Source organism: Larimichthys crocea, chromosome XVIII, assembly GCF_000972845.2.
Source record: "Larimichthys crocea isolate SSNF chromosome XVIII, L_crocea_2.0, whole genome shotgun sequence".
Lineage (NCBI taxonomy): Eukaryota > Metazoa > Chordata > Actinopteri > Sciaenidae > Larimichthys > Larimichthys crocea.
In genome coordinates, this window is record NC_040028.1 from 16,345,844 (window position 1) to 16,372,274 (window position 26,431).

A 26,431-nucleotide genomic window follows, 5' to 3' on the forward strand; every position below is an offset into this window, starting at 1 on the left:
TGTCTTTTACAGGCAGGCAGGCGGACTTACTGCACACTATTGAAGCTCGGCCCACTGGTACAGGCGTTTCAAACCAGACCAAAACCTGATCAGCCGGCAGCATTCAGACCGATCATAGCTCTTTTTTTTTTTTTGTCTTTTTCCTTTTTATGTTTTTTTTTTGTGTGTAATTAAGCAAACAGCAGGACTTTTTGCTTGACCCTCCACCGCCTGGCCAAAAAAAATGTGCTCTGAATTGTATCAGTAGATTGTTCAGAGGAAAGTGCCAAAGAGAAACCACGGTCTTCCTGCATGAACGATTCGGTTTATGTTCCACATACACAACACAAAAGTTAAAGCAGAAACCAAGCAAAGGGCTGTGATGACTGTTCCCTCCCGCTAAAAGTTTTTGTTTGTTTGTTTTATGAATGCAGCTTAAATGAGGTGTAAGATTTCTTCCACGGCTTTCAGGCTTTCAGGGATCAATAGTGGAAAGCAAAGCTGCTTAAAATGCCTCTGCGGCTCGCTGAAAAACAAAAATAACTCGATGCACTGGATGTGATTGGCCCAGGGAGAAAAAAACAAAACAAAACAAAAAAAGACAGTGTATTTAAAAAAAAAAGAAAAAAAAAGAAGCTGATGAGACATGCACTTCATTTAAAAAGAGGTCTGGTCAGCAGAGATGTGACAGCTCTAGCCATTAATGAGCCCCTACAGGATGGCAATAAAGTGTGCTGTATATAAACATATATACACAGTATATAAGTCTGTGTATTAATCTAATTTACATATCTTTACATTCTTAAATTTACATCCCAAAAAAAAAAAAGAAGAAAAGGGAGAAAATTCTCTTTGTAAACCACACTTTTCACATCTTGTCCCAACAAAATGACATTTTCCAATCTTGAGTTGAGTTGATCAGGTCGTTTTAGGAGCGCGGGGCTGTTTTTCTTGGCAGGTTGTTTTTTTTTTCCTTTTCGTTGACCTGATGTTATAGACGCGAGCTAAGAACTAACCTTGTAGCGGCACATTCAATTTTTTGGATTTTCAAATAAAAAAAAAAAAAAAAAAAAAAAAAAAAAGTCCATCTGTGAAGCAAGAAGTACTCTCGATACAAACTATTCTCCGCTGAGAAGAAGTTCGGCAACCTGTCAACAGACACTAAGCAGTGCTTCGGTATCCGTGTTACTTTTACCACGTCCCGCAGTAGTAACATTTGCACAGAGGGATTATAAAAACCACAACCTTTCTTTCATAATTTGTTGCCTTTCACAGCCAAACACGTGTCTCATTAACACTTTTTTTTTTGTTTTGTTTTATAAAACTCATCTTTGTGTTTCCACCCTTCCAACCCCCGATAACAGCTGGACCAACGGGCCCGGAGCGATCGCAGCACTTCCTCATTAGAAACCTTTTAAAACATGGATGCACCCAGGGTTGGTTTGATTCAGTCCAGTCTTGGGGATCTCTTTAACCGGATTCCGTTGTGTTTCAAATAGGCGTTATCGTTAAAACACACATCAACAAACTGTAAGGTGCACTGAAGTCGGTCGGTTCTTGGCTCCTCGGGCAGCTGCTGCAGTAAACTGGTGTCACTTCCTGCGAGAGGTTTTCGTTTCACTCCACCTTACAGCTCTTCTCGAGCCATGACAGGTTTGTTTGCTGATGTCAGAAGAAGGCAATTTGCTGCACATTCCAGGATTCATCATCAGAGTCTGAAGTCTGCTATTTCCGGAGATCAAGAACGCATACCTGGAAAATAAAGAATGGAGTAGCATCAGTGTTTCTATAGTTCATTTGGACAAAACTCAAAAAAACACTGATCGTGGCTTACCGAGCCATCTGACGCGCTGGCACCGACTTTGTCTCCGGTGCTGTTCCAGCACACCTCGAAAATACCACCGGTGCCCCTGTAGCTGTGCACCAAGGCTCCGGTCTGAAACGAGAGCGCAAACAACAAATCAACTGACTGCGTCGAGATTTTGCAATCACGATGAATCTTCTCCGGTTTAAAAAAAATTAAAAAAATCACGACGCTTACCGTGGTGTTCCAAATGTGGACGCACTTATCGAAGGAGCCGCTGGCCAGGTGCTTGCCGTCGGGGCTGAAGGCCACGCTGTAGACGGGTTCCTGGTGCTTGGTCAGCGTGTGGATGCAAACCCCTCGCTCGACATCCCACAGTCGTACTGTCGAGTCGAAGGAGGCGCTGTGGGCGTGGGAATCAGATATTAGCAATTTAGAGAATGCTTCATCAAATAAAAGATGATGCAAGTCTTTAATTTGTGCCTGAAACCGCATCGTTAATCATTTCCATTTTATTTCCAAAGATCTATAAACTCCAAAAGCTCATAAACAGCAATTGCACAACACTAACATGTAAAAAGAAATCTTGAAAACATCATTAATAAACTTGTTGATGGTTCACACTTTGATACTATGCGATGTGTGTGAACCAACTCTGTGCATCTGCTCTCAAGCTGAAAGACTGTTGAAAACAAATGATGATAGAAAAAAGGAAGGCAGATTTCAATTAACACATCTTCTTCTCACCCAGGTATAAATAGACAGGGCTAATCCCAGATGGGTGCCCTTGACAACACATGAAAAGCAAACACGGGAGGATATTATGCAGGGAGTAAAAACTGTCAATTAAATATGTACCGCACGCGCACCATTCGACGGTGGTATTCGCTTAAGATTGCGAAGCTCCTTCCAAGCAGTGGCGATAATGGCAGTTTTATTTCGAGTGTGAATTATAAGCGTGCTGGGTTGTCAGTAAGGGCTGTAAATTCCTGCGGTATTTGAACTAGAACATTTACACATGCCTGCACATCTGGGTCAGGGTTTAGGGCTGTGGGCCACTGACAATAACAAGCACTGGGACTTTCCTGGAACATGGTTTCTTCTGAATGCCAGACTATGACAAGTGTCTTGTTCCCATACACACACACACACAAACTTTAGAGTTTGTTCTGAGCACACAAACTTTTTTTTTAAAAACGCAGGGGGTGGTTGCCTTGTCTGCTACTGAATGTGAGATTTCCCACCTGGCGAGCATGATGTTGGAGTTGGGGTTGCTTGTGCCGGGGCCTGTGGGGCTCCATTTGATAGTGTAGATCTCTTTACTGTGAGCCTGGAGGTCGTGGACGCAGGACTCCTGCTTCATACTCCAGATCTGCAGGTGAAGGAAGCAGCAACGGCAAAATATGACCGAGTACAAATCACCACTCAGGTTTGTTTGTCTCTGACCTCCAAGACTTGAGGACTAAAGTTTTACCTTTAAGGTCATGTCGTCTGAGCAGGAGGCGAGCAGCATACCCGACGGATCCCACTTAATGGCGTTAACTTCATTCTGCAGAACACAAAACTCGTTAGTGCGACTGTCAGGGGAGCAAGCGTGGCGTGAGTTCAGATGAGCGACGTAGAGAGAAGCTGTTTACCGTGTGGCCCTGGAAGGTCTTGAGGGGCCGGTCGCTGCCAAGGCGACACACGTGAATGCACATGTCTGTGCTGCAGGAGGCGAAGGTGGAGTTGTTCTGCCAGTCGACATCCAGTGCTGGGGCTGCAGGATATTTGAACACACGGGTTTGTGTTCATTAAGGGGCGGGGAGGGGGGTTTATGAGCCCACAATGCAACCACAACTGAGCAGGAAAACATTTAACGTCCTATTTATTAGTGAGCTCGCTTTACCGGAGTGGAACGGGAACTGCTGCTTGGCTTCTCCTGTGTGCGCGTCCCAAATGATTGTCGTCTGGAAAATGAAAACGAGCTCTTCAGACCACAGATGAAGCATTTCTGAATGCATCGTTATAAAAGAAAGCACTTAACATTTTCAAAACTGCCACACGGCTTGAAATAAACCCTCGCCATTCCACCGTATATGGAGGATAGACACGGTGGAAAAAAAACAACAGTGATGGCGCTGGTGTCGTAGTCATTATCCTTGGTGGGTGTTTGGAATTTCTTTTCTCTGCCTGCAGCTTTTCAAAGAATACTCCACAATATAACCAGATCTGCAGTTCAGGTCACAAAAAAACTCAAATCAATGTGAATAACTTGTGGTATTATGAAGATTTTCTTTTGTTTCAACTGACTTATTAATGAAGTTCAACGACCTTATAATATAAATATCTAATAACTTAAGTAACCCCAAAAACCACCGGGCACGTCTCTGTCACGTCGCGGCCTGGTTCGTCCTCCATGCAACTTCAAACCTCACCGGACATTTCAGAAGCGTTTCGCCCACCAGACTTTGTTTACTTGTTCAGATTTGGTCATTTCCCTTGGTTCAGGTGCTTCTAAATATGCATAAATATGAATAATATAAATATTTTGTTTTCCCTTTTTGACTGTTTTTAAGCCCGGCAGGTTGTGCAGGGTGTTTTACTTTGAGATTCTCGATGTCGTTTCTCTGTCTGACCTCCGGCCAGCTTGATTTTCTCTACAAAAATCATCCAAAAAAAAAGAAAAAAGAAAAAGAAAATCGAACAGCTGCTTATTCTCCACTTCTGAAACGGACTGCAGCATCTATAATGGGGTTTGAAACATTGACTTGAACGGCCACGTATTGCTCTGGCGGCCACGGCGTACACGGAACAAGTCGCGTCCGTGGCCAGTGGAAAGAAAAACGGTGTTACAGATGTAGCCGGTGATCAAAAAGAATTCTTTTCAAGCGATTGGTAAAAGAAAAGAAACATGAGGATGTTATTAAGAGACACATAAAATGTATGACATACCTTATCTACACCAGCACTGAGAATAGAGTTCCCCTTCTTGTTCCACTTGAGTGCAAATATGGGCCCTTTGTGCTGCCCCAAGGTGCTTGCCAGATTTCCTAATGGATAAGAGCCATATCCATTTCTTTTAGAAAAGATCCTTCAAAAAATTGTCACAGATGTTGCATTATTCACAGTAACAATGGCATAAAGCTAATGACTAAAGGAAAACAACACCATGCTGGAATGATGGAGGACATACCATCCTTTGTCCATATCCTGGCAAATCCATCATATGAGCCCGTTGCCAGGAGAGTCCCGTCGCTCTGTTGGATGGAAAGATAACAAACCTGTTACTTAACCGTCCTCAGCTGCACAGTCTATTTACCGCGTGGTAAAAAGTAGAGGAGGGGGAGATGTGGATCGTGAACCTACATTCCAGTCTAGTGAGGTGACGTCTTTGTTGCTGGGGACATCCTGGCCACCTTCTCGGATACAGTGGCGCAGCACCAGCTGGGTGGAGTTGGAGTTATTATTCTCGTTCAGGTTCCAGATCCTGGCGGTGGAGTCCCCCGAGCTGAACAGAATACCGACGCAGCAGGAGGGGGTAGGGGGGAAATATAGTGGGGTTGGAATATAAGCTGTCAGCGGTGGATCTTATGAAGCCATATTTCTTCCAAAATAAAAGCCAAAGCGTGCATACAATATAGCGTGACTCATCCAGCATGAATTAAGATCCGTTTTCAGCACAGACAGAGACTCACCCCGAGGCCAGCAGATCGCTGACAGGGTTCCAGGCGCAGATGAACACTTCAGACTCGTGGCCTCGGAGCACCGTGGCTTTACTGGCTGGTATCTCTACATCTATATCCATCTCCATGGGCTCGCTGCTGTGGTTATCTAAGGAGAGATGGACAGATGGGACAGATACACGCACGCATTAACACATGCACGCAAGCTTACGCGTGGAATAAATAAAGTGCGGCTCACTTTACGTCTAATGAATATTAATTGTTATCATTACTTTAGAATAACAGGAAGAAATAACGTGTTTGCCAGCGCTATTTTTATTTACTGACCTACTTGGAGCGCGCACAATTACCGCAGCATAATGAGAACCACGTCAGAGTAAAGGATGTGAAAGCTTCACTGTATCCTCAGACAGTGAAACCTTTCCCTCACACCCGACTCTTCCTGTTGCCATCCACACCTTCAAATTAAATTTCTAGGAGGGGGGAGAATGTGCCGAAACAAACGACGACTCCTCTTCCCCCCTTATCTCCAACGCCACCTGATCCTCACCTCTCTGGTTTCGCTCACAGGGGAAGCTGCACAGCTGCTAATGATATTGCATTATGTGGAAGCCACATGGCCGCTGCTGCTGCTGTTGTTGTTGTTGTCTCTCTTGTGTAAAAACTGCTTATTTTGACGGGTCATCTGCAGCTAAAAAACTAATGATTCGGTTGTAATTATGCAAATACTAGTGTTCCTAGAGACAAAACGCAGTGTAGGGAGCAACTCCTGCCTGCCATGTCTGATAAGTGGCAGATGTAACAGGTATTTTTTAAACATTAAAGTAGTTAGAAATGCTCTGTTTTCTCAGTTTTTGCTTTAAATCAAGCATGCAAGCAAGATTCAACATAAAAATTCTGCTAGACCATAAAAAAAACAAACAAGAACAAGAAACCGGCTGTTTGATTTTGAACTTTAAAGTTCATTCTCGACTGTTTTTGCCAGGAAGCTTCTTTAGATTCATTAAAAATACAAAACTCTTTAGGAGTCTAGGAACTTTCATGACAGACTGACGTGTCGGCTTCTCTTGATTACCACTCGATCACGTAAATATTTAACAAGAGTACGTCAGGGAACACCGGTATTTACGATTAGACGTACTCATGTTGTGAGTTCCGTTCTCCTCCCCGTTGACCGTGGCCTCTCCGTTCTTTGGTGCGTTGGACTGGTTTCCGGAGGTCGAAGCCGCCATGGCGCAGGCCGCCTGCTGCTGGGCCAACTTGTCGCGGAAAGCCTGCTGCCGCGTCTGCACCACGTCTGGCATGACCGCGTCGATGAGCGACAGCGACTCGATCGGCCGACCGTCGAAGACCGTGCCATCCTGTCAGGAGAGCAGCAGTTAATGACACATGATGAGTCCATGGGATTTTTAATTAGTGGCTTGTCGTGTTTCCTGCTAATGATCAATTACAGAGGTGAAGCGTGTTTCCTAATTGGCATTCTTCTATGAGTTTTTCTTCTTCTGGTATGACAATGATACGGGCATCTGCAGTTAGCTCGCTGTGTGTTGTCATAGAGATCAAAGTCTGTCTTTGCATCATTAAGAAATAGCAAACATCTGTGGGAGTCGGCGACAGCGGGCTCCTCGCCCTCACCTCATTGATGCTGATTTCCGCCTCCACATACTGGAGCCCTTTCTGCAGGATGGAGATGAGGGCTGCAGGGGGCACTAGTGTTCCATTGATGTTGGATTGGCTGATGTGGCTCTCGATGCCAAAGGTGAACGCTGAGTGGGAGAAACCTGAAAAAAACAGAGCACCATTCACATTCATTAAAAACAGGAGAGTGCCAGAGCACAAGATGTGCACAAACACCAACACAAATATTCAAAGAAAGGTCCAAACAAAGCGAACGGTAATCGAACACGAAAAAAACAACAAATGGCATTACAAGTATGACATTCGAGAGCGTAACAAGGCATGCCAGAGTCAATGTTGACCTCTCATCGCTACTAGTAGGTTGTATTCTGCCAGATGGCTTCGGCAGCACTTTCAATAAACAGCAATATAAAAAAAATAAAAAAAGAACAGCAGCTTGGATTTCAGTCATTGATCCAAACACTATCGACATAAAAAGCGAGGCAATGTTTTTATGCGCTCACGTTTAAAAAAAGGTGGTAAATTGTTTTCCACTATGAGCTGAGGGGGGGAAAACATCTCTGTGTAAGTGAGCATGCGATGTTTGGCCATGCATGACATTAAAAAAATAGTTGCATATTATGTGCTTTGTCTTTGGAAAATTGCTTGTGCATGAGAAGTGCGTTTTTCTAGACAATGGTCAAATAAGATGTGCAAGCTGAGCAAAACTCTGCACTGGGGAAAAAAAACAACAACAACAATTCAAGTCGATTAATTTTCAGCGTGGCGCAGCATCGGCGTGTTTTTAAAGCAGATATTAGTGACACAAACCTGATTCTTGGAGGTATCTGTACACCAAGAAGTTCACTTCGTCACTGGTAATACTCATCTTAGCCCAATGAAAGGGAGGAGGTATGTTGGAAGGCTGGGTTCACTCCTGAAAATAGAATTGAGATTAACGTTTAGGTCGGTGGTCTAGCCGTATGAGACACACAGTCAAGACAAATCATCTCTCGATCACATTCCGATAAAAATAGACACAAATTCTTCACCCTGCACGAGTCTGTCCCGATCCTTGTTGAATGATGCAGCGATGTGCCAACTTTTTTTATTTTTTTTACAGACACAAAGGGCTGTGCTGACATCCAGCCTCAGTTAGTAACTGCTCACTCTCATCTTGCCCTGCTTGCATGATTCCTTCCTTTGACGGTGCCAATGGCTCGGTCGCTTAACCTGCGAATCCTTGTCTGGGTTCTGAATGTAAGTATTTCTAGCCGTCTCTTCTCAGGCCTTAATGGGGGTGTCTATATCCATTTGGCTTTCACTGAGAACTCAGTGGTGCTTCCCATTAGTGACCCGGCCAACCATCTCGATGGAAAGAACCCTGAGAAAGCAGTAAGGATATTAAATGCCTGACCCATTTAGTGAATTACAGAAGAGAGCAGGAGGCAAATTATTCATAGCAGCCGAGCCTGACCTTCTCTTCTGACTTATTTTCCACAAACACGGGTGTTTAACGGAGGCTTATGTTAACATTTCAATTGAGAAACTGAAGAAACAAGAAGGTGACTTTTTTTTATTTTATATTCCATCATGTTTTTGTCCTCGGGCTGATGAACGCTGCAGAAATACTGTGGCGTTCATAATTTACAAGCGGCTCTGGAAGAAGTGGAACAACACTGCCTGTACACCCACACACACACACACAATGTAAACACACACAATATAAAGAGAGAGAGTGGTCTATAAGCAGATTCAGGTTGGAAAAAAACCCACTACAACCTAAGAATGAGTTATGACAAACTATATATATTAACTACATACCCATTTCCTGCTCTCCCACTGGGAGATAAAGGGACTGATATGTTGCTCGAGAACAAAATAGTGAAATAAAAGGGGGGTGGTGTCAGGTATGAAGACTGCATGGCTGTCCAACTTTCATTCCAAACACTGTCCAGGCCCACTCAAGTTCCCCTTTGGTAGCATAGCAACAAGAGAGATCGAGCAAAATAGACAGAGAATGGTGTTGTCCCAATTACCAGTGGGCACACAGCCAGAGGGGCTGAACATGTTACTCAACATGAATTATTCACTCTTTCACCTTGGTATATTCTTTCAGATGGGAGTCTGCCTTTATTGTACCACAGCAGGCGTGCCACAGGCTGGAATTCTAACAACCTGTGTGCGAGCCACAAAATGATTCTTTTAGAAAAAGAGATGCTATTAAAAAATATAAAAGGTGCCCTCTGGAGTTTTCCTCTAAACAAACAAAGGTTGCGTTCACCGATACTCACCAAAACTGCGTGTGAGGTGTGTGCAGAATATTGCGAAGCAGATCACAACAAAACACAACACTAAGCTGGTCTACCTTAGCCACTGTGGCCCGGTTTGAACACCGCCAGCTTACACGTATGACTAAGAAGTTGGGAGGTGGGTAGCCACATCAAAAAGGAAGGTAGCCACTGCTCCCAAAGGCGGCGACGGCTACATACCAAACAACTGGAAACGTAATTAACAGGCAGCCCGGAGGGGCTCAGGTCCCATCGGTGCAGGGCAGACGCAGTAATCCCTCTATCAGATGGGCCCATGATGCCACCATCCATTACGCAACTCCCTGGGTATCCGAGCCTCCTTTGACCAAACAATGAGCTTTCCGCGAAAGCAGACAAAATGGTAACCCGGCTCTGGGCTTTATCCACTGAAGTGATAAGTGGAGTGAAAGTCTAAAAGATATGATCCCTCTGAAAAAGATGTTACAAAGGAAAAACACTCGTTTATGAGGCTGCTACCACAAAAACCCGGCACACATCTACCACGTAGAGGTCAGAGCTACGTACAGCAGACATCTGTAATCAATGTGCTGTTTTGTTTCTTCAGCAGGATTACAGATGTTCATGAAACTTTGTGTAAGGGTGGGTCAAAGAAGATTCATGGACTCAAGGACGTTCTCCGGGCAGGTACACGTACTATTTTTCCCATTTGGTTTCATTAAATTGAACGGCTGAAGGAGAGAACATCACAAACAATTCATCCAGAAAACCAGATATGACGCCCAGCGAACCCAGCGTAACTAAAACAATGAATTATATGAAGATCTATTGACCTTAGTGGAGGTCTGCACTCTACGAGAGCCCTTCTAGTTGTAAGAGTTTGATATCATGGCTTGAAAAAGATGTTTCTAATACTCTTTAACAAGCAACTTAAAACTCTCATGAGGGTAAGATCTGCAGGACAGTCTGAGTATGATATTAGTATGATATTACACAACAACTTCTCTATGTGATAATGGTAATAAACATCATGCCACATGGTGGAAAGTCTCAACCCCAACAGAAACCACATTAAAAGGTGTGTTAATGCTGAAAACAATGATGATGCGACACACATCGATTCAATCCCATCGATGGCAAAATAAGGTGTTCTTCTTACTGTGTGTGTATGAAGCAGAGAGGGTCATTTAACACGCTGTTTAACTTTACACCCAGCGCTGCAGCAGAAAAATACAGCACGTGTCGATTCACTTGAACAACAACAACAAAAAAAAAAGTCACCCACAAAATTCCAACAATGGAGCTGCACCACCAGGCTCGGCACTGCATCTCATTTACCGGTCCGGTTTGGGTTCTCTTCCAGGATGAAATAAATCATTTTTGCTCCTTGTACCCACTGAAGTTTTATATGAAACGATCCTGCCAAATGAACAGGTCTCTCCTTTGATAGTCACTGTTGTTAGTTCTTTCAACTAGACTTGTCAATCACACGTGAACGCCAAGAGACCAGCAGTTTCTCTTGGTGTTACAAACTGTTCTCTGATCCCTGGAGCAAAGTTGAAAACGAGTACAAACCAACAACAGTGACAGCAACTGACACAATTTAATCAATTCTCAATGCTCCTTATATACATAAAGCGGCGTTCAGACAGGGACAGGCAAACCGGACACCGGGGTCGTGCGTTTCCGCACTGGCAGCCTGCAACGCAGGCGTTGACACAAAAAACGTCGCCGGCGTCCAGGAGAGAAGTTGAGCCAGATTTAACTTTTGGGAAAACGTCAGATCGGTCAAACCTCCACAGAGGGAAGCAGAGACTATCCAGGTGGATTCACGGACTAAACTCTGATAATCTACCTGTGTGGGTGTGTGATCTCACTTTGTTTATTTCATGTACCCAGCTTTGAAATCTGAGTCCGACTCGCAATTTACACCGCAAAATAAACCTCAGCTTCCCTCACTCCCCCCACCACCGGTTGCCGGTTTCCCCTTTCCTGTCTGAACGTGGCCTAATGTTTTAATGTTCCCTAATGCAAACAGGTGACCGCACAAAGGAAACACAATAGATGGGATAGACAACTAGAAACCCTAAAATGCCCCCCTGATAAAGCCCAATAATGAGAACCCCTGCTCTGTCATCAGGGCTCATTAGGGTGTTTACTGCAATTACACGACAATGTAAACTACACCAACCAGCTTCATCCACAGTCAAGAGGGACTTCATGCATTTTATCGCAACTTGCTTGTGTAAACATATGGATTGTGGATTGTGCGGTTAGTGCAGTCACTGTGGCTGAATGCGCCTGGTGTAGATAATAAACAGAGACGACCGGCGCTTTCACTACACAGATATAAAGTCGGCTTTGATATCATTTAAAAATAAGAGAGGAAATTGAAAATAAATATATTCTGTTGCTTGCAATATCTAAGTATGGATGCAGGTTTTTTAGAAAGAGGAATCATGATTCATTGTAAGCCATTTTTGTGGACCTGCTTAAGCCTAAGGCAAATTTATTGTAGCTAATACGCAATAAAAGAGCTGTTTACAGACTTATCCTAATCTAATCCGTCTTAATACAGATCCCACAGATAAATAACTGATATCCTACGCATAGACAGCGTACAGCATTCATTTTTTAAGCACGCTTGTAAGCCAACTCAAACACTCATTTGTTCCATTTCAGCTGCTCTGCTTAAAACAAACACGCCACTGCGAATAATCCCCTCTAAATGAGGCTCGTCATGTAAAAAGCAGCTATCCATCACGGGACAAATAAAATGCTTTCTGAACGCAAACATTATGGAGCGAGGAGGACTACACACAACCAAGCCATCTCCTCTGGACGAGCAGGGTTTTGTTTTTTGTTTTTTTATAAAGAATGATGTTGAAAACCAGCACACCCGGGACCCCATTTTCTCCTGCACCGTCACCTCCTGACAGATGTGCAAACAAGACCTGGAAACAGCAGCCATTTTCTCTTGAACTGCTCTGCTGAGTAAAACCCGCCTTTGAAGCTTCTGGTTGGGCTGCAGTCTTGAAGGGGGGGGAGCGAGGGAGCGAGTGTGAGAGAGAGAGTAGGGAGACGGTGGGGGAGGGGAATCGAAGAGAGGGGAGTATGGGGTGGTGGTGGTGGTGGTGGTGGTGGAAAGGGAGCAGGGTGATAAATAATGATCTCCACACAGGTAATCACAACAACCATTTGTGCATTATTCTTTGCCTCTCCCAATGAGTCACTTAGCGACAGCCGATGTAGGTCGGCAAACAGCGGGGGATGGAAGCCTTCGGTCTCCAGGGGAAACACTTCTCCCACGCTTCCTATGGGTGGCAACACTTTTTAAATGTTTACCAGGGGTGGCCAACCGTGTGCCATCAGAGACAACATGCTGCAGATCCCCCCCACTCCACTCCCAACCAAAAAGACTCTACCGGCTGATTAAGACTCCTTTTTAAAAGTAGACCTGCAGATCATTGGCTCCTCGTGCACATGGTTGGAATGAGTGGGCCCTAACCCTACTGGTTGTTTCAGTGGTTAACAATGAAAAGAAAGGTCACTGAGGTAAAGCATTAGTGCAGCTTCAGCTCCAGCCGCCGCCGCTGCTTCTGCTGCGAGCACGCTCCTGTGCTATGAATTACACAAATCACAAACGGGTCAAGTCGCAGACGTGCGTACGCTTTGATAGATTTGCAGCAATAACGCGTGTTAGGTGTGCGTTTTTCCTTCTTTCGGTGGAGGATCTCACATTCACAGGCGCCGCCGTCAAGTATATTGTCTCCCCCTTGGGGTGGGGGGATGGGAACAGACAGCGAGGATCACTGAAAGGATTCATCATGATGGCTTCTAATCAGGAGCGCCAGGACCTGAGATCCACCCTCATGCTGAACCCATTAGCATCAAATAAAAATGACAACTCCCGCTTGCCCGCTGGTGTCATTTAGTATTCTCTGTAGCACATGAAACAATATCAGCAGTGTAACGTTGTTAACAACAAAAAAAAAAAACGAGAACTCCCTGGTTTGTTTTTCCTATTGATGCGGACAATAATCGCGTACGTAAAAAAAAAAAAAAAAAGGAACATATCAGGACAATTAAACTGATGAAATGAGAAGTGAAACAATAACGCTATTGTCAGAGAGTGGAAGGAGTAATATCGATATAATCTTTTGCAGAAAACCACAAAGACACGGACTAAAAGGACAGATCATTACTCGCAGCGATGCAATCCTCTCTCCAAAATAATTGAATCAAGAGTCAAAACCACAACTGGAAATTAAAGCTAAATTTGTGTAAACGAGACGTGTTACGCCGCAGCTCATCTCGCCACAGGATTATTGTATTGTACGGTGCTGTAGCATCTCATGAGCCTCAAAACTAATCGATTCATTATTACAACCAATCTTCCTGGATAGTGTTTCATCCTGTACCTGTACGCTCTGTGTATAACATAATGTAAATATACAGTAGTTCGGCCCCCCCAAGACCTGAAAACTAAACCAAAGGGAGTTCCCCTTTAAAGATGAACTAATCATAGATTCGGCAGATCAGAGCACGCTCAGAAGAGTCATTTTTGGAACGGTCACATCGGCCATTTTGGCAGAGACGGATGACCCATTTTGTCATGCGAGTCTTAAATATCCCAGCCTTGGTTTTAAAAGATATAGCACGGGGGAGGAGGAGGAGGAGAGGAAAAAAAAAAAAAAAAAGTGGATTGTTATCCAGCTGCATGTAAGGACAGCTTCTACGGTAACCAGGTTATGTCAGGGCACGTCAACACGTTCTGCATTGATCTGGTTTCTCCAAATAACCTGGTTACACGTCCGCGTGTAAGCGCACAAGGAAACCTGGTCGCTGTAAGGCGTGCGTGTGTATACGGCCGGTGTGAGGGTGGGTGGCAAGTAAATGCATTGTGTGGAGGAGATTGTCTTTTGATGCTCGGTGCAGTACACATAGAGGGAAGAAAGAAAAATCTCTACCTTAGTAAAAGAATAGAGGAGATAAAGCAGCTTAAAAGGCATCCATACTTAGAAACAACAACCCTTCACTGAATACTCTGATCTCGCATCACTGCACGTAAAGATTTCTGTTTCCATTTCAACTCACCAAGACAGAGAATGAGCAGCTTATCATATATATATATATCCTATATATATATTATATATATTATTTATATATATAATATTATATATATTATATATAATAATATAAATATATGATAAGCTGTGTGCAGCAATGACACCTTTATAAAATGAAGTGGCTTCAAATCTAGGCCAGTGTGTACTTTGTGCCTTTATCTTGCATATGATATGATAAAGAGCCGCAAGTTCCTGTGAAATACATCCAGAGTAAATGAACTGTACACACTTGATCAAAAAACGATAATCTAAACAGTGCAGAAAACATTTTGCATGGCTTCTGGCCGTGTCGACACTGTATATATGCAACCGTAGTCTCCGCTGGGTTTTCCACAGGAACTGAAACTATTAGGCGTCATCTTTATGAAATGTACAGTAGCGTCTTTGCAAGCTTTTATGTAAGCACTGGTTCACCGAGAAAGAGAGAGAGAGAGAGCAAAAGAAAAACAAACATAAGATTTTAGCATTTTATTATAAGGTAGAGTTGAACATATATCTCTACATTCATTCAACAATAGGCAGGAATTAAGTGTCCTTGACGTCGTGATCGTCAACGCAGAGGCCTCAGCCTGGCAATTCCTTTTTCAGCAGGATGAGGATTGCACAAATAAGCTGTAAACAGAGACACACCAGTGTGGGCAATACAAGTGTTGCTATGGTGACCGGAGGATCTTGCTTCTCTGTCAACAGCTGCTCATGCCACCCTAAATACCCCCCCCCTCCATTCTCCTTGAGCTTTCCTTCCATCTGACATTAGGGTCAAACAAACAAGGCAGACAAGTGAGCTGAAATACTGATCTTCTCTCTCTCTGACCCATCCCCGGACTGTTTCTTTTCCTAGCATTTACACAGTATGACACCAACGCTGCATGCCAAAGATTTCCATTCGTAGTGCGTGTGTGTGTGCGTGTGTGTGTCCTCGCACGCTGCCCATCCTGCTAAGCAAATGACAAATACAATAAAAAGTTTGGAAATGTTTCCAAATGCTTCCCTTTGTGTAAGCAGAGAGCACACACCTCTGGTTAAACTGCACAGTTATCTCAATCTGTTAATTTAGAAATAAAAAAATGAAATACATTTCAATTTATCTGTTTTTAAAGACGCTGCACCTAAAATATAGTCTTTTATAGGAGGCCACGAACCTGACCTTGTAATATTTCACAGAAACAAAAGACACATTATGTAAATATGGCTTCAATTATTGATCGTTAATCAACTCTTTGTGTAATTGCATGAGGCTATCAGCGTATAGAGTGATAAACATGCAGCACATTTGCCTTAAAGGACGCTTTTGTACACCGGGGGTTGGGCCAGACTGTGGTTTAACGTTGACAAGTTTCAAGCTGCAAGGAATAGGAAATCACACAAAGAAAAAAAGAAAAGAAATACGCAGCAGCAAACATGAGACTTTCACTGGCATTCTACAGATGGTCGTTTCGTTTCCGCAGCAGTGTGCGCAAAAACCGCAATTCACAGTTTTCCTGAAACACACTCAGTGAAAGGTCAAATCTATGCACTGATAACCTGAGTACGTTAATAACAAACCTCCAAATATCTATGTATTTCTGGCCTATCAAAAGAAATTCATGCAAGGGTGCGACTGCCATTTAATGTCAGTTTAGTAACATGCACTCGTGCTTGAAGGTGTGCAAAGAGACTCACCGCCCTGCAAAACAAATGACAAAATAAAGATAATATAACTAGTGCTGACTCAGTGAATAAAAACACCTGACAAATCAAGGTACTTCACCTCACCTCTCCTTCCTACCACAAAAGAGGTGACTGCAAAAAGCTATATTTGTCCGTTTTGGGCTACTGTACAAACCTGGCACACTCTGTGAGCGGGCCTACTCCTTCTCAACTAATACAAGGCTCTGTCCAAGGTAACGTAAAAACAATGATTCTTATTTTCAGGTGATTAAGCGTGAATGAAAACATTGGTATGAATATTATATTCCATTTTGGCCAATAAATCCTTCCAAATGTTACAAACCAGACAAAAAAAAGAAACTGTTAATGTATCATGCACTTATAACACGAGGTACGGGGTGGATCTGGATCGACTTTGAGAAGCTCCGGTGTATCATCACCCAACCTTACTTTAAATTATATACAAGAAATGTTGCAACACTGTAGCAATGTCTCAATATAAACATTACAATATTTTCACAAGCATTAAAGTATCAAGTTCTCCAAAGACGATGCTAGGTGACTGACATGTGGGGCACTTTCAATGGTTGTATGTGTATAAGGTTGGGTCGGTTTCCAGTTTTGCCAGTCTGGCCTGGTGTAAAAAGGCCAAACTGTGAGTTCATGCAAACCGATTGAACCAGTCAGTCATTAGTCATTATGAGACTTCATGGTTAATTAAACAGAGACGAGACAACGTTGTCTACATTTTTGGAACAGCAAACTATCATACTACTCAGACAAGAGGCTTGATGGGAAAAAAGGGATGTTGCGTTTGCTATGTTAATGAGGTAACTAGCCGGCCAGAGTTTGTCAGTACACAGCACGTAGAGTAATATACTGAAACTCTTTTGACTGAATCACCAGTAGAAAAGATGAACAGCTAGATTACTGATCGCTTATTCAGTCAAGGGTGAAGAGGTGAAGACTAAGTGGAAAAAAACAAAACAATACTCCCTTTAGCAAAAAAAGGTTTCTCACCCTGACACGCATGTGCTTGCACAACTTCCTTAATAGTCATCCACCAAATACCTTAAAAAGAGTTAAAGATCGTAGATATGGGCTAGAACGATGCCAAAATAGGTTAATCTTTCTTACATCACTTTTAGTCAATATTAAGAAAGTAGCTTTCCTGTTTGTACCTACAAGGCTGACCTTTGAAAGAAGAAATTATGTAAGTATGTATGTAATCACTGAGAAGTGTGTGCTGCAAAGTGAGCGAGTGCCATTAACAATTCATCAAGCCTTTAAAAAAGAGGCCTCTGAATCATTAGCTATGGTGGGTTCAGACACAATAGAAATAGAAACTGATTAGCTGCTAGACATTGCAGCGGTCGAACATTTCACACACCCTTTAAGGCATGTGGTTTCCTCCCACTTGTTTTAAATTAAATACACACCACGAGTCGAGGTGCAACAGACACAAGTTCACCCGGCGATAAACAAATCCAAAATAAATCCAAATAAATAAGTATAGCTTTGAACTAGCCAGTACTTGTATGGGTGTTATTTCAGAGTAACCACTGGTCTGCCAGTTGGCTGGCAGCCCATGCACACTGTATGTCTCTTTTGGAGGGAGAGAATGGCCCCACCCCCCCGGCCTATCATAAATAAATACTGCTACAGAAATATTTGGACAGCCCGATACAGAGCTTTACAGTTCCACAAGGCTGACATGGGCTTTCTCAGGGACTTCCTTGCTCTACTTATGAGCCCAAGATACATTTCTGTTTGGAACACATGACCAATCTGTTGTATCCTCCATGCCTCGGTTCACTGAGTCCTAAGAAGTTACATTTGAATGACTTATCAAATATCTATTGAGAGCTAAATGAATACAAACCATCAGATTAATGAGTTATGATCCCTCACATAGTGTAGCCCATCCACTATTTCCAGTCCAGAGAGCGCATAGAGCACTGAAACCAAAGACAATAGGTCTCATCTCAAATCCTGTCACCAAACAAGAGGCAGACAGACAATAACCTGTAGGCCAGCAGCATTATTCATTCATGCACTCTGAGGACTGTACAGAGATAACGGTGTCCACCTACTGAAACACCCAGTGAACAAAATGTTGGCTAGAGATGACTCCAAGTAAGATGCATTGAGAAATGTTACAGATAATCACTGAGCTATTAAAGTAAGAGGTACTGAGACAATGGCACTAACATATTTAGGGATCTATAAACCGAGAACGTAAAGTGGTCTGAAACATGCAATTAAGACATAATAAAACTCCTTTTGTTCTTTAAATAGGTGGCACTAAACCTGTTTTTGTAACCGCTGCAATTAGATGATTATGATTGCAAGTCTCTGGCAGGGTCTGGTAACAAAAGAGGTAAACACAATGGTAGGGCATGGCGATACGCCTTCAAAATCAATATCATGATGTTAATAAGAAACTTATTCTGATTGAAACAGAAAAATTACATAACGCAATCAAACGGTCAATTTGAGGCACTGTGTCCAACATTCATGCAGTACAACAAGCACACAATTGTTCAGAACAAAAGCATATCTGTTTACCTTAAATCTACAGTTTGCTTAGAATAATTAATTTGGAAGACAGAACATTAATCTTTAGAAACAGATATATGCCTATTAATGTCTGATCTGTAGGCGAGTTACCAAGATTTTGGCATTGGAAGCGTCTGGAGAGCAAAACAGGAGGACCAAATTGGCTGAAATACAACCTTGGAAGCCACCAGCTAACGTGTGTCAATTTTGCTTTCTTTTAAAAACTTATCTGCATTCATATCTAGATACGCGTTTATGGGGATGAGTCATTCTCTCGTATGACGTTGGCAATCAGATTGCAGAGGAAGCCTAGGTGTCAGATGGCGTCAATAGCCGATGGGTTCAGAGATTGGTGAAACAATAACATTACGTGATTGGAAAGTCACTTATAGTTGAGGGATACAGTTGGCTTAGGGTTGCTTCCATCCTAAAACTTTCAAAACTGGCAGTTCCTAAAAATAAGGTGAAGCAATCCAAAGTGCAGACGACAAGGCGACAGACCAACAGAGAGCGAAACCAACTCTCCATTGAATGGATGGTCTGCTAACTTATTTGAAAGTCACTCAACAACCGCAGGATGAAATCAAGTGACTAACAACAAGAACGGCAAACGGCGGCTGTGGTGAAGTGTACGGCAAGGACAGTTAGAAACAGACTCCTAAGGGCTAGGTCGAAGTTGTACAAATCTAGAAAAAAATTATAGGGCTGCAGCTATCGAATATTTTGGTAATCGAGTATTCTTATCACTTTGCTGCGTTTTCTCATTTTCACCGTTTTCGGTCACCAACACTGTCCACACACGTTACCAAAAACCCGCTTCCGTCTTCTTCCGCTTTGCAGGGGACGCATAGCCTGTAACGTAAGCACGTTGTGTCACACTGAAAAGAATCCAATGCGAAACGTGAGCTTTAAATTAAATTAAACGAGGCTTTGAGGCAGAGGAAATTCCTCAATCATTTTTTGTAACCCAAGTTACTCGAGGAATCGTTGCAGCCCTAAAAAATTCTGTCAACAATGAAAAGAAAAGGCTGCGGTTTGCAAAAGACCATTAGTATTGGACCATAGAGGACTAGAGCAAAGACACTTGGCCATCTAATGGTTACAAGGAGACCAGGAGAGACCTACATGCCACAGTGACTTGCATTTACTGTTTAACATGGTGGTGGATCAGCGATGATCTAGGAGGGCTTCAGCAAGGCACAGAGAAGGACACAACTCAGTGTACAAATATACAAAGTTATCCTGAGGGAAAGCGTGCTCCCTTTTGCTCTGACAATGTCACCCAACTCTTAGGATTGGGTTTTCCAGCAGGACGGTGCTCCATGCCTCACAGCCAGATCTATAAAAGGTACCGTATGTATGTAGAACCACCAGTTTAAGACCCTGTCTTGGTAGACCCAATCTCTAGAAAGATGGATGGCCACAAGACACCAAAGAGAGTTGGGCTGTTTGAATTTCAGCACTAGGAGTGACATAAAGTCACCTAACAGCAATATGAAAGACTGGTGGAGAGCATGTGAAGACACATGGAAGCTCTTGATTGAAAAAAATCTGGGTTATTCGACCAAATATCGTTTGGTCTCTCTCGTGTCTTTTGTGTTAGTTTGTCTGGTTCTCATTATCTACATAATAATGTTAATAATTACAATATTAGGTAGTATCTAGGTGATGCTGACATTAAGAGTACCAAGTGTCACCATCAATGGCTTACTCTTCAAAAAAAACTCAAATCAAGCCTGGTCAGCATCTTCTCAGACCAGAGGTTCTCCCCAATGTAACTTCTTTGTTAAATAGCCTCCATCTGATTTCAGTAGCCAAAAAAACATTGACTGATTATTGTGAATATACAGCAGCCAGTGGGTCAGCAAGAAAACGGGGGCATCAATTATTTGGGCCATTGGAGTAGAATCAGGTTAGGATAGCATTCAAACAGCAGTGTGTTATGGCTGCTATTTGCCTCCCGATCCTTTCCCCCATGTCTTGCTTTAATAAGAGATAATGAGCACTTTGATGCTCAGAGGTTAGGCGAGACATCTTAACTGTGTCTGTACATGCTCTGTCCCATTATTCCATCAACTGCAGGGGGAACAGCGAAATAAGAAAGAAAATATAGGTCACACACAATGTTTCTTATAATCTCCAGATGAAAGTAAATTTGAATACAGCGTTCTGTTGACACATGAACGCTTCAGGGTTTTCTTTTTAGGGATCTCTGCTACAGCTGATACAGAGTCACATTGTGGCTGTACAGTAACATGAACTGTCCCTTGAAAACTGGATGTCTAGTATGAGTGAATGTCTCAACCCCCCTCTCTCTCTCTCTCACTCATGCGCTTCCTATTTCTGCATGGCAATACAAATATGTATCATTCATACTTCAGCTTGGACAAAATGACTGGTGCAACTTCTATTGTGCTATAAAAAGGAAATCCTAATAATTCCTAAAAAAAAAAAAAAAAAAGGTCAACCTTTAACCCACTAAAAACTTTTCTTTTTCTAAAGATGTATTTTGTTAAGTAGTCCACAGCTCGGCTACTGTGAGTGGAGGGGAAAAAAAGACATAGTGTCAAAAAAGAAAAAAGTAGGTTGTTCCGACAGACAGAGAGAAAATTAAAAAGACACTAAGCAGGAAATTCAACACACGTGTGGAGCCAAAGAGGTGACTAAGCTATGTGCCGGTGTACCTCATAATCAACGCCATAATCACCAATTTCTGAAAGTCATTATCCTCTTCGCTTATAAACCACACACACACACAAACACAACAAGAGGCAGCTTGAATGCAGTGTAGTCCACACACACACACACACACACACAAACGACTTCTATAACTGGCTTACCTTTTATTGTGAGAGTGAACTCGTGGTGTTTGTCCGCCGCCACCTCCTCTTCCAACAAGGAGAAACCTCCAACTTCAGCAAGCGAGCAACGACTTTCCTCCCATTTTGCTTATCGTCATATTTCAAGTTCCGACCGCCGCTTTGCCTTTCGTATGACTCACTGTCGGCTAATTTGGTGGGCTAACAAAAAAAAAAGGCAAGAAGGAGAAGAGAGAGAAAAGAGAAAAGAAAGCGCTCAGACACACTTACAACTGGCGGTAAAGTTGGAAGAAGAAGAAGGAGGAGGAGGGGTGGGAAGAAAGAAAGAAAGAGAAAAAAAAAGAGGCGAGTTTCTGTGGCTTGAAGGGGGCTGCAGGCTACTCTGTGGAGTTTCACCGTTCACTGAGAACAGTAACATAAAGAGACAGCAGCAGGCGCTGATCGGCAGCGGGAGAGAGAGAGAGGTAGACGGAGAACAGGAGAGAGAGAGAGCGGGGAGGTGGTGGAGGAGGAGGGGGGAGAGAGATGAAGGCTAACTGACCTTAAACCTGAATAATGAAAACACGACGGAGCTTTAATCAAATTTAAACACACTTAATGGTATTATATCTCCTTTATCTCACTCGACCTATTTTTAGTAGATTATACACGCTAATATAAACACCAGCTTGTGAAAACATATGCTATAGAGATAAAACAAAAAAAAACGTATCTCGTCGTCACAGAAACCGTTTCAACGGCTGAGCGGGAGCCGTTACTACTACAAAAAGCTACTTCAGTGTGTGTGTGTGTGTGTGTGGTTCAAATTTAAACCCCAAATAAAAACAAAAAACACTCTTATAGTATCACACTGTTGAAAACAAAGCGTTAAAGTGTGTTATTACTTTTGATATTTTGTTTTTTTTGTGTGTGTAGGCAGTAGTCTCACAAGATACAGTCGAGCATGTTGCCTATCTGGCCTCTGAGCTCGCTTCCCCTCCCCCACACACACATACACACACACACACACACACACACACACGCTCGACTATTTTTCGCCTGCCTGGTCACACAGCGGTTGATTAATCCTCCTTTCGCCTTGCTCAGTCATTCAGATTTGGAAAGTAAATAACAAGTTGACATCATTACGGCTCTACACTGGTGTGACACATTCCTTTGGTTACCGTACATGCTGCAATACGCGCGCACCGCATATTCCATGCTTCCAAGCAAGCAGCCACAGCTTAAAAAGGTCCAGTGTTGTGTTCAGAATAAGGCATACATGGAATATAATATTCATAACTGTTGTGTTTTTTTTCTTGGGGATGTTATGTTCAAATGATTTTTTATATTCTATATATATTTTTTTTCTTTTCTTTTTTAAAATAATATAAAAATAATATATATATTTGATATCGGGCTGCTCTGGGACCAGGGGAAACCAATTTCGTTTCATCCCATGTTTTACATGTGCTGCAATGACAATAAAAAACTCCTTGAATCCTCCTTGAATCCTTTTTGTTTTGTTTTGTTTTTTGCTATTACTTACTATCTAACTTACCATTTGGGAGCTGCTGTAACAAACACAATTTCCCTTGCGGGGATTAATAAAGTATTTCTGATTCTGAGAAATTGCTGAAGTCAATGGTCAGGAAGGAAGAAAGTGTTCAGGATTATGTTCAGGATTATTTATTGACGCTTGGCCAAGGAGAATTAGAGACACTCTCAAAGTGTCAGTCGGAAGTGCCTGAGTCGGTCTCACATTCTGCCCAACTCATCCTGGTGGTCCGACTTTAAACCCCAAGATAACACCACAAATACTACACGCTCAGAATGCTGTAACAAACACAATTTCCCTGCGGGGATTAATAAAGTATTTATTTTCTTTCTTTTTTTTTGCTATTAGTTACTAGCTAACTTTCCATTTGGGAGCTGCTGTAACAAACACAATTTCCCTTGCGTGGATTAATAAAGTATTTCTGATTCTGAGAAATTGCTGAAGTCAAAGGTCAATGGTCAGGAAGTAAGAACGTGTTCAGGAGCCTCTGGTGTCTTATGCTGTATTATTTATTGACGCTTGGCAAAGGAGGATTAGAGACACTCTCATCAGAAGTGCCTGAGTCGGTCTCACATTCTGCCCAACTAATCCTGGTGGTCAGACTTTAAACCCCAAGATAACACCACAAATACTACACGCCCAGAATTAGTCAAAAAGAATGTTTTTACTCATGCAGGTGTTATTGTCAGCATATTCTAGTCTGGAGACACAGATGTCTGTTCACGCAGATTGGAACGTCAATGGCAAGCTATCTATTATGTCTAGGTAGGCAGCAACAGGTCTCTTTGACCCTGGCCACCACAGTGTTGAGATAGACTGGCACCTACTGTTCCCAACCAAAGCCAAACAACTAATACTGCCGAGGACCTCAAGACCCACACGTAACCTCGTGTAACCTAAGGATAGAAAAATCCATAACAATAACTATGTTTTCATGCATGTATAAACACCTAAAAATAAGAATCTACATATCTACATTATATCTACACTGGGAGCGGGTCCTCTTCCATGGAGGCCGCCGTGTTGAAACACTGTTTCTAACAGACAAACTAAATTCTGACTCTAAACAGGGCCCTTAAAATGTTGTTTCTCCTTTCGCTATAGGGAGGCGAAGGTGATGTGAGGAGATTGCAATGCAGCGATTACACCACTTTAGGCAACTAAATCCTACACACTGGACCTTTAAGTTGCAATGTTTGTTTGTTTTTTAATGTGTCCTTCGTTGCAGAGCCATAAAGTGTAACCATATGTGCATATAATGTTGTATCCTAGAGAAATTGAAAATCTACACTGATGGTAGATACTGATGTTTTTGCTTTGCAAAGCAACAACTTTGCAACGTCAAGCAAGTGCAACAACACAAAACACAGCAGCCATCAAATATTACTGTGTCCAACAACAAGAGGTCCAGCTCATCCTATGTATGTCCCAGATTTATTCTTGTCCGATGGCCGGTCACTCTCTCCTTTTCTTTTCCTGACTTCCTCCATCAATGTCCTCTTCACCTCTGTCTATAATGTCTGCTGAGGCCAGCTACATTGTCCACTTGCCCAGCTCCAACCTTCAGTTCCTATCAGCATTCCCTTGTGCCCTGGGCCTGAAAACCTTCTCTTCCCGGAGGTCCAAAACTACTTTAGTAACTACCCCGGTGCCCCAAACTCCCAGCAGCCTGGCTAATAAACTGAGCTAACATAGCTAATAGTTAGCAGCTATAGTTTGCAGCAATTTGTTTTACTGTCCATCAGGAAACACTGTAAATCACTGACAGTTGGTGCAGAGCAGCCAGAGGACATCAAGGGGGGAAACCAGTAAACATTTTCTCCAAAAAAAATATGATCCAGGACTACCGCCTTGGACTACTTTAGGCTAACGCAAACAAAGAAATTAGGATTCAGTATCGACATTCTTTTTCCTGGCAGTGTGAAGAAAGGCCTTGGAGAAGTGTTTGGACCTTGTTGTTGAGAAATAATATCCATAAAAAATATTATTTAACAGTTAAAGGTCCTGTCCCTCGTAAAATCTGAAAAATCTATTTTAGAGACTTTCTTTTAGTGTCTGTTATAACATTTCCAAGAGGGGTGCAGGGTGTACTGGTCAGACTTGTATTTATGACTTTAGTATTTCTAAAGGCCCTGATTACGTACTTAAAAGTCACAATGTAGATTACAGTTTGAAAATGGAAAACTGCAATATTAGACCATAGACAAGCAACCTAAAAACAATGCATATCATTATCAATACATCACAGCCTCACTTTAAAACCCAGTAAATGTAGGACTAAAATTAGATCACTATCTCACCTCCACACCAAAGGAGATAAGAGATATTTGAAGATGTTATGAGGTCTTTGAGGTCAATAATGAATAGCACTAGAGGGGAACTCCCCATTGGAAGATAGACTGGATTATTGCAGTGATTTTTCATTTGAGGAAGTAGGTTTTCAGCTCTCCATGGATCTACCTTTTACTTATATCTTGGGCAATGGTCATTATCTAACTCTTCCTCTAAGCTGTTATGTCTCTACAGACCAGAGGTGCATAACCTACTACGTGATACTGGGTCCTTCCTACTGAAGATCTGAATCTTTAAAGTGCAACGATGTAGCTCAGTAATGCTATTTCACAAGTCAGTGGTAGGGCTGTGACACAGAGGAACTATAAGAGGTTGTGGCTACACATGTACTGCCACTGGGACCAAATCACTGTTGGTTTTGGTCTGTTGATGGAGAAAAAAAAGTTTCAGGTCCCTTTCTTGATGGTAAATTGTAAGTGAGGAAGTGAAACATCTAATTTCCAGAAAATGTCAAATTAGAAATTTGCTCCGTTCATACATCCGGCTCTATATAGATAGATAGATAATATAACATAACAATTTGTATTCTCAGGTGATAATGGCATAATGAAAACAGTCATGCATATTATATTCCCTTTCTGCCATATTATGTGAATAGAAGCCCCTTAAATCTTACTAATTAGATCACTACCATGCTAATTATAATAACTTTTAGAAAGCCCCCTTGTTAAATACATTTGTGGTGTTTGCAACTAGTCATTCACAAAGTGACTAAAGGTGACACAAGATGAGTAAGAAACAGTTGAGTAGGATCACCACTTGTGAAAGTGACTGTCTGTCAAGTCTGCTACAAAAAGGAACAACGACTTCACCCTCACCACCAGTAAATAAATATAAATATAATATAAAATGACTCTACATTTGTATGACCTCTGACAATTTCAACAACAACAAAAAAATATTTTAAATTCCCTAAAATAGAATTTTATTTGATCTGTTCATTTTCTGTAAGTGGGATTTGTTGTTTAATTACACAACATTCGGAAATAACATTTCTAGATTGTACGTTACAAGTCGTCCAGTACTCACCCTCTCTTTGATTCAGTCAGA

The 26,431-nt window shown here is 42.3% G+C and overlaps 1 protein-coding gene across 4 annotated transcripts; it reads right to left on the minus strand.

The window, feature by feature from the left end:
- Positions 1-284: 284 nt before the first annotated feature.
- Positions 285-26,431, minus strand: tbl1x (transducin beta like 1 X-linked). Of its 4 annotated transcripts, none has more exons than XM_027290950.1 (16): positions 22,421-22,435; positions 21,514-21,693; positions 7,897-8,002; positions 7,084-7,229; positions 6,590-6,809; positions 5,461-5,596; positions 5,132-5,273; positions 4,959-5,022; positions 4,718-4,815; positions 3,672-3,732; positions 3,421-3,542; positions 3,258-3,332; positions 3,028-3,155; positions 2,021-2,186; positions 1,814-1,915; positions 285-1,731 (listed from the first exon to the last, which is right to left on the minus strand). In XM_027290950.1, the coding sequence occupies exons 3-16, from the start codon at positions 7,952-7,954 to the stop codon at positions 1,705-1,707; spliced, it is 1,545 nt and encodes a 514-aa protein (XP_027146751.1). In that variant the 5' UTR covers positions 7,955-8,002; positions 21,514-21,693; positions 22,421-22,435; the 3' UTR covers positions 285-1,704. The 4 variants fall into 4 exon arrangements, with proteins under 4 accessions (XP_027146751.1, XP_027146750.1, XP_010736829.1 ...); XM_027290949.1 differs by lacking the exon at positions 22,421-22,435 and adding an exon at positions 22,034-22,254; XM_010738527.3 differs by lacking the exons at positions 21,514-21,693; positions 22,421-22,435 and adding an exon at positions 26,411-26,431.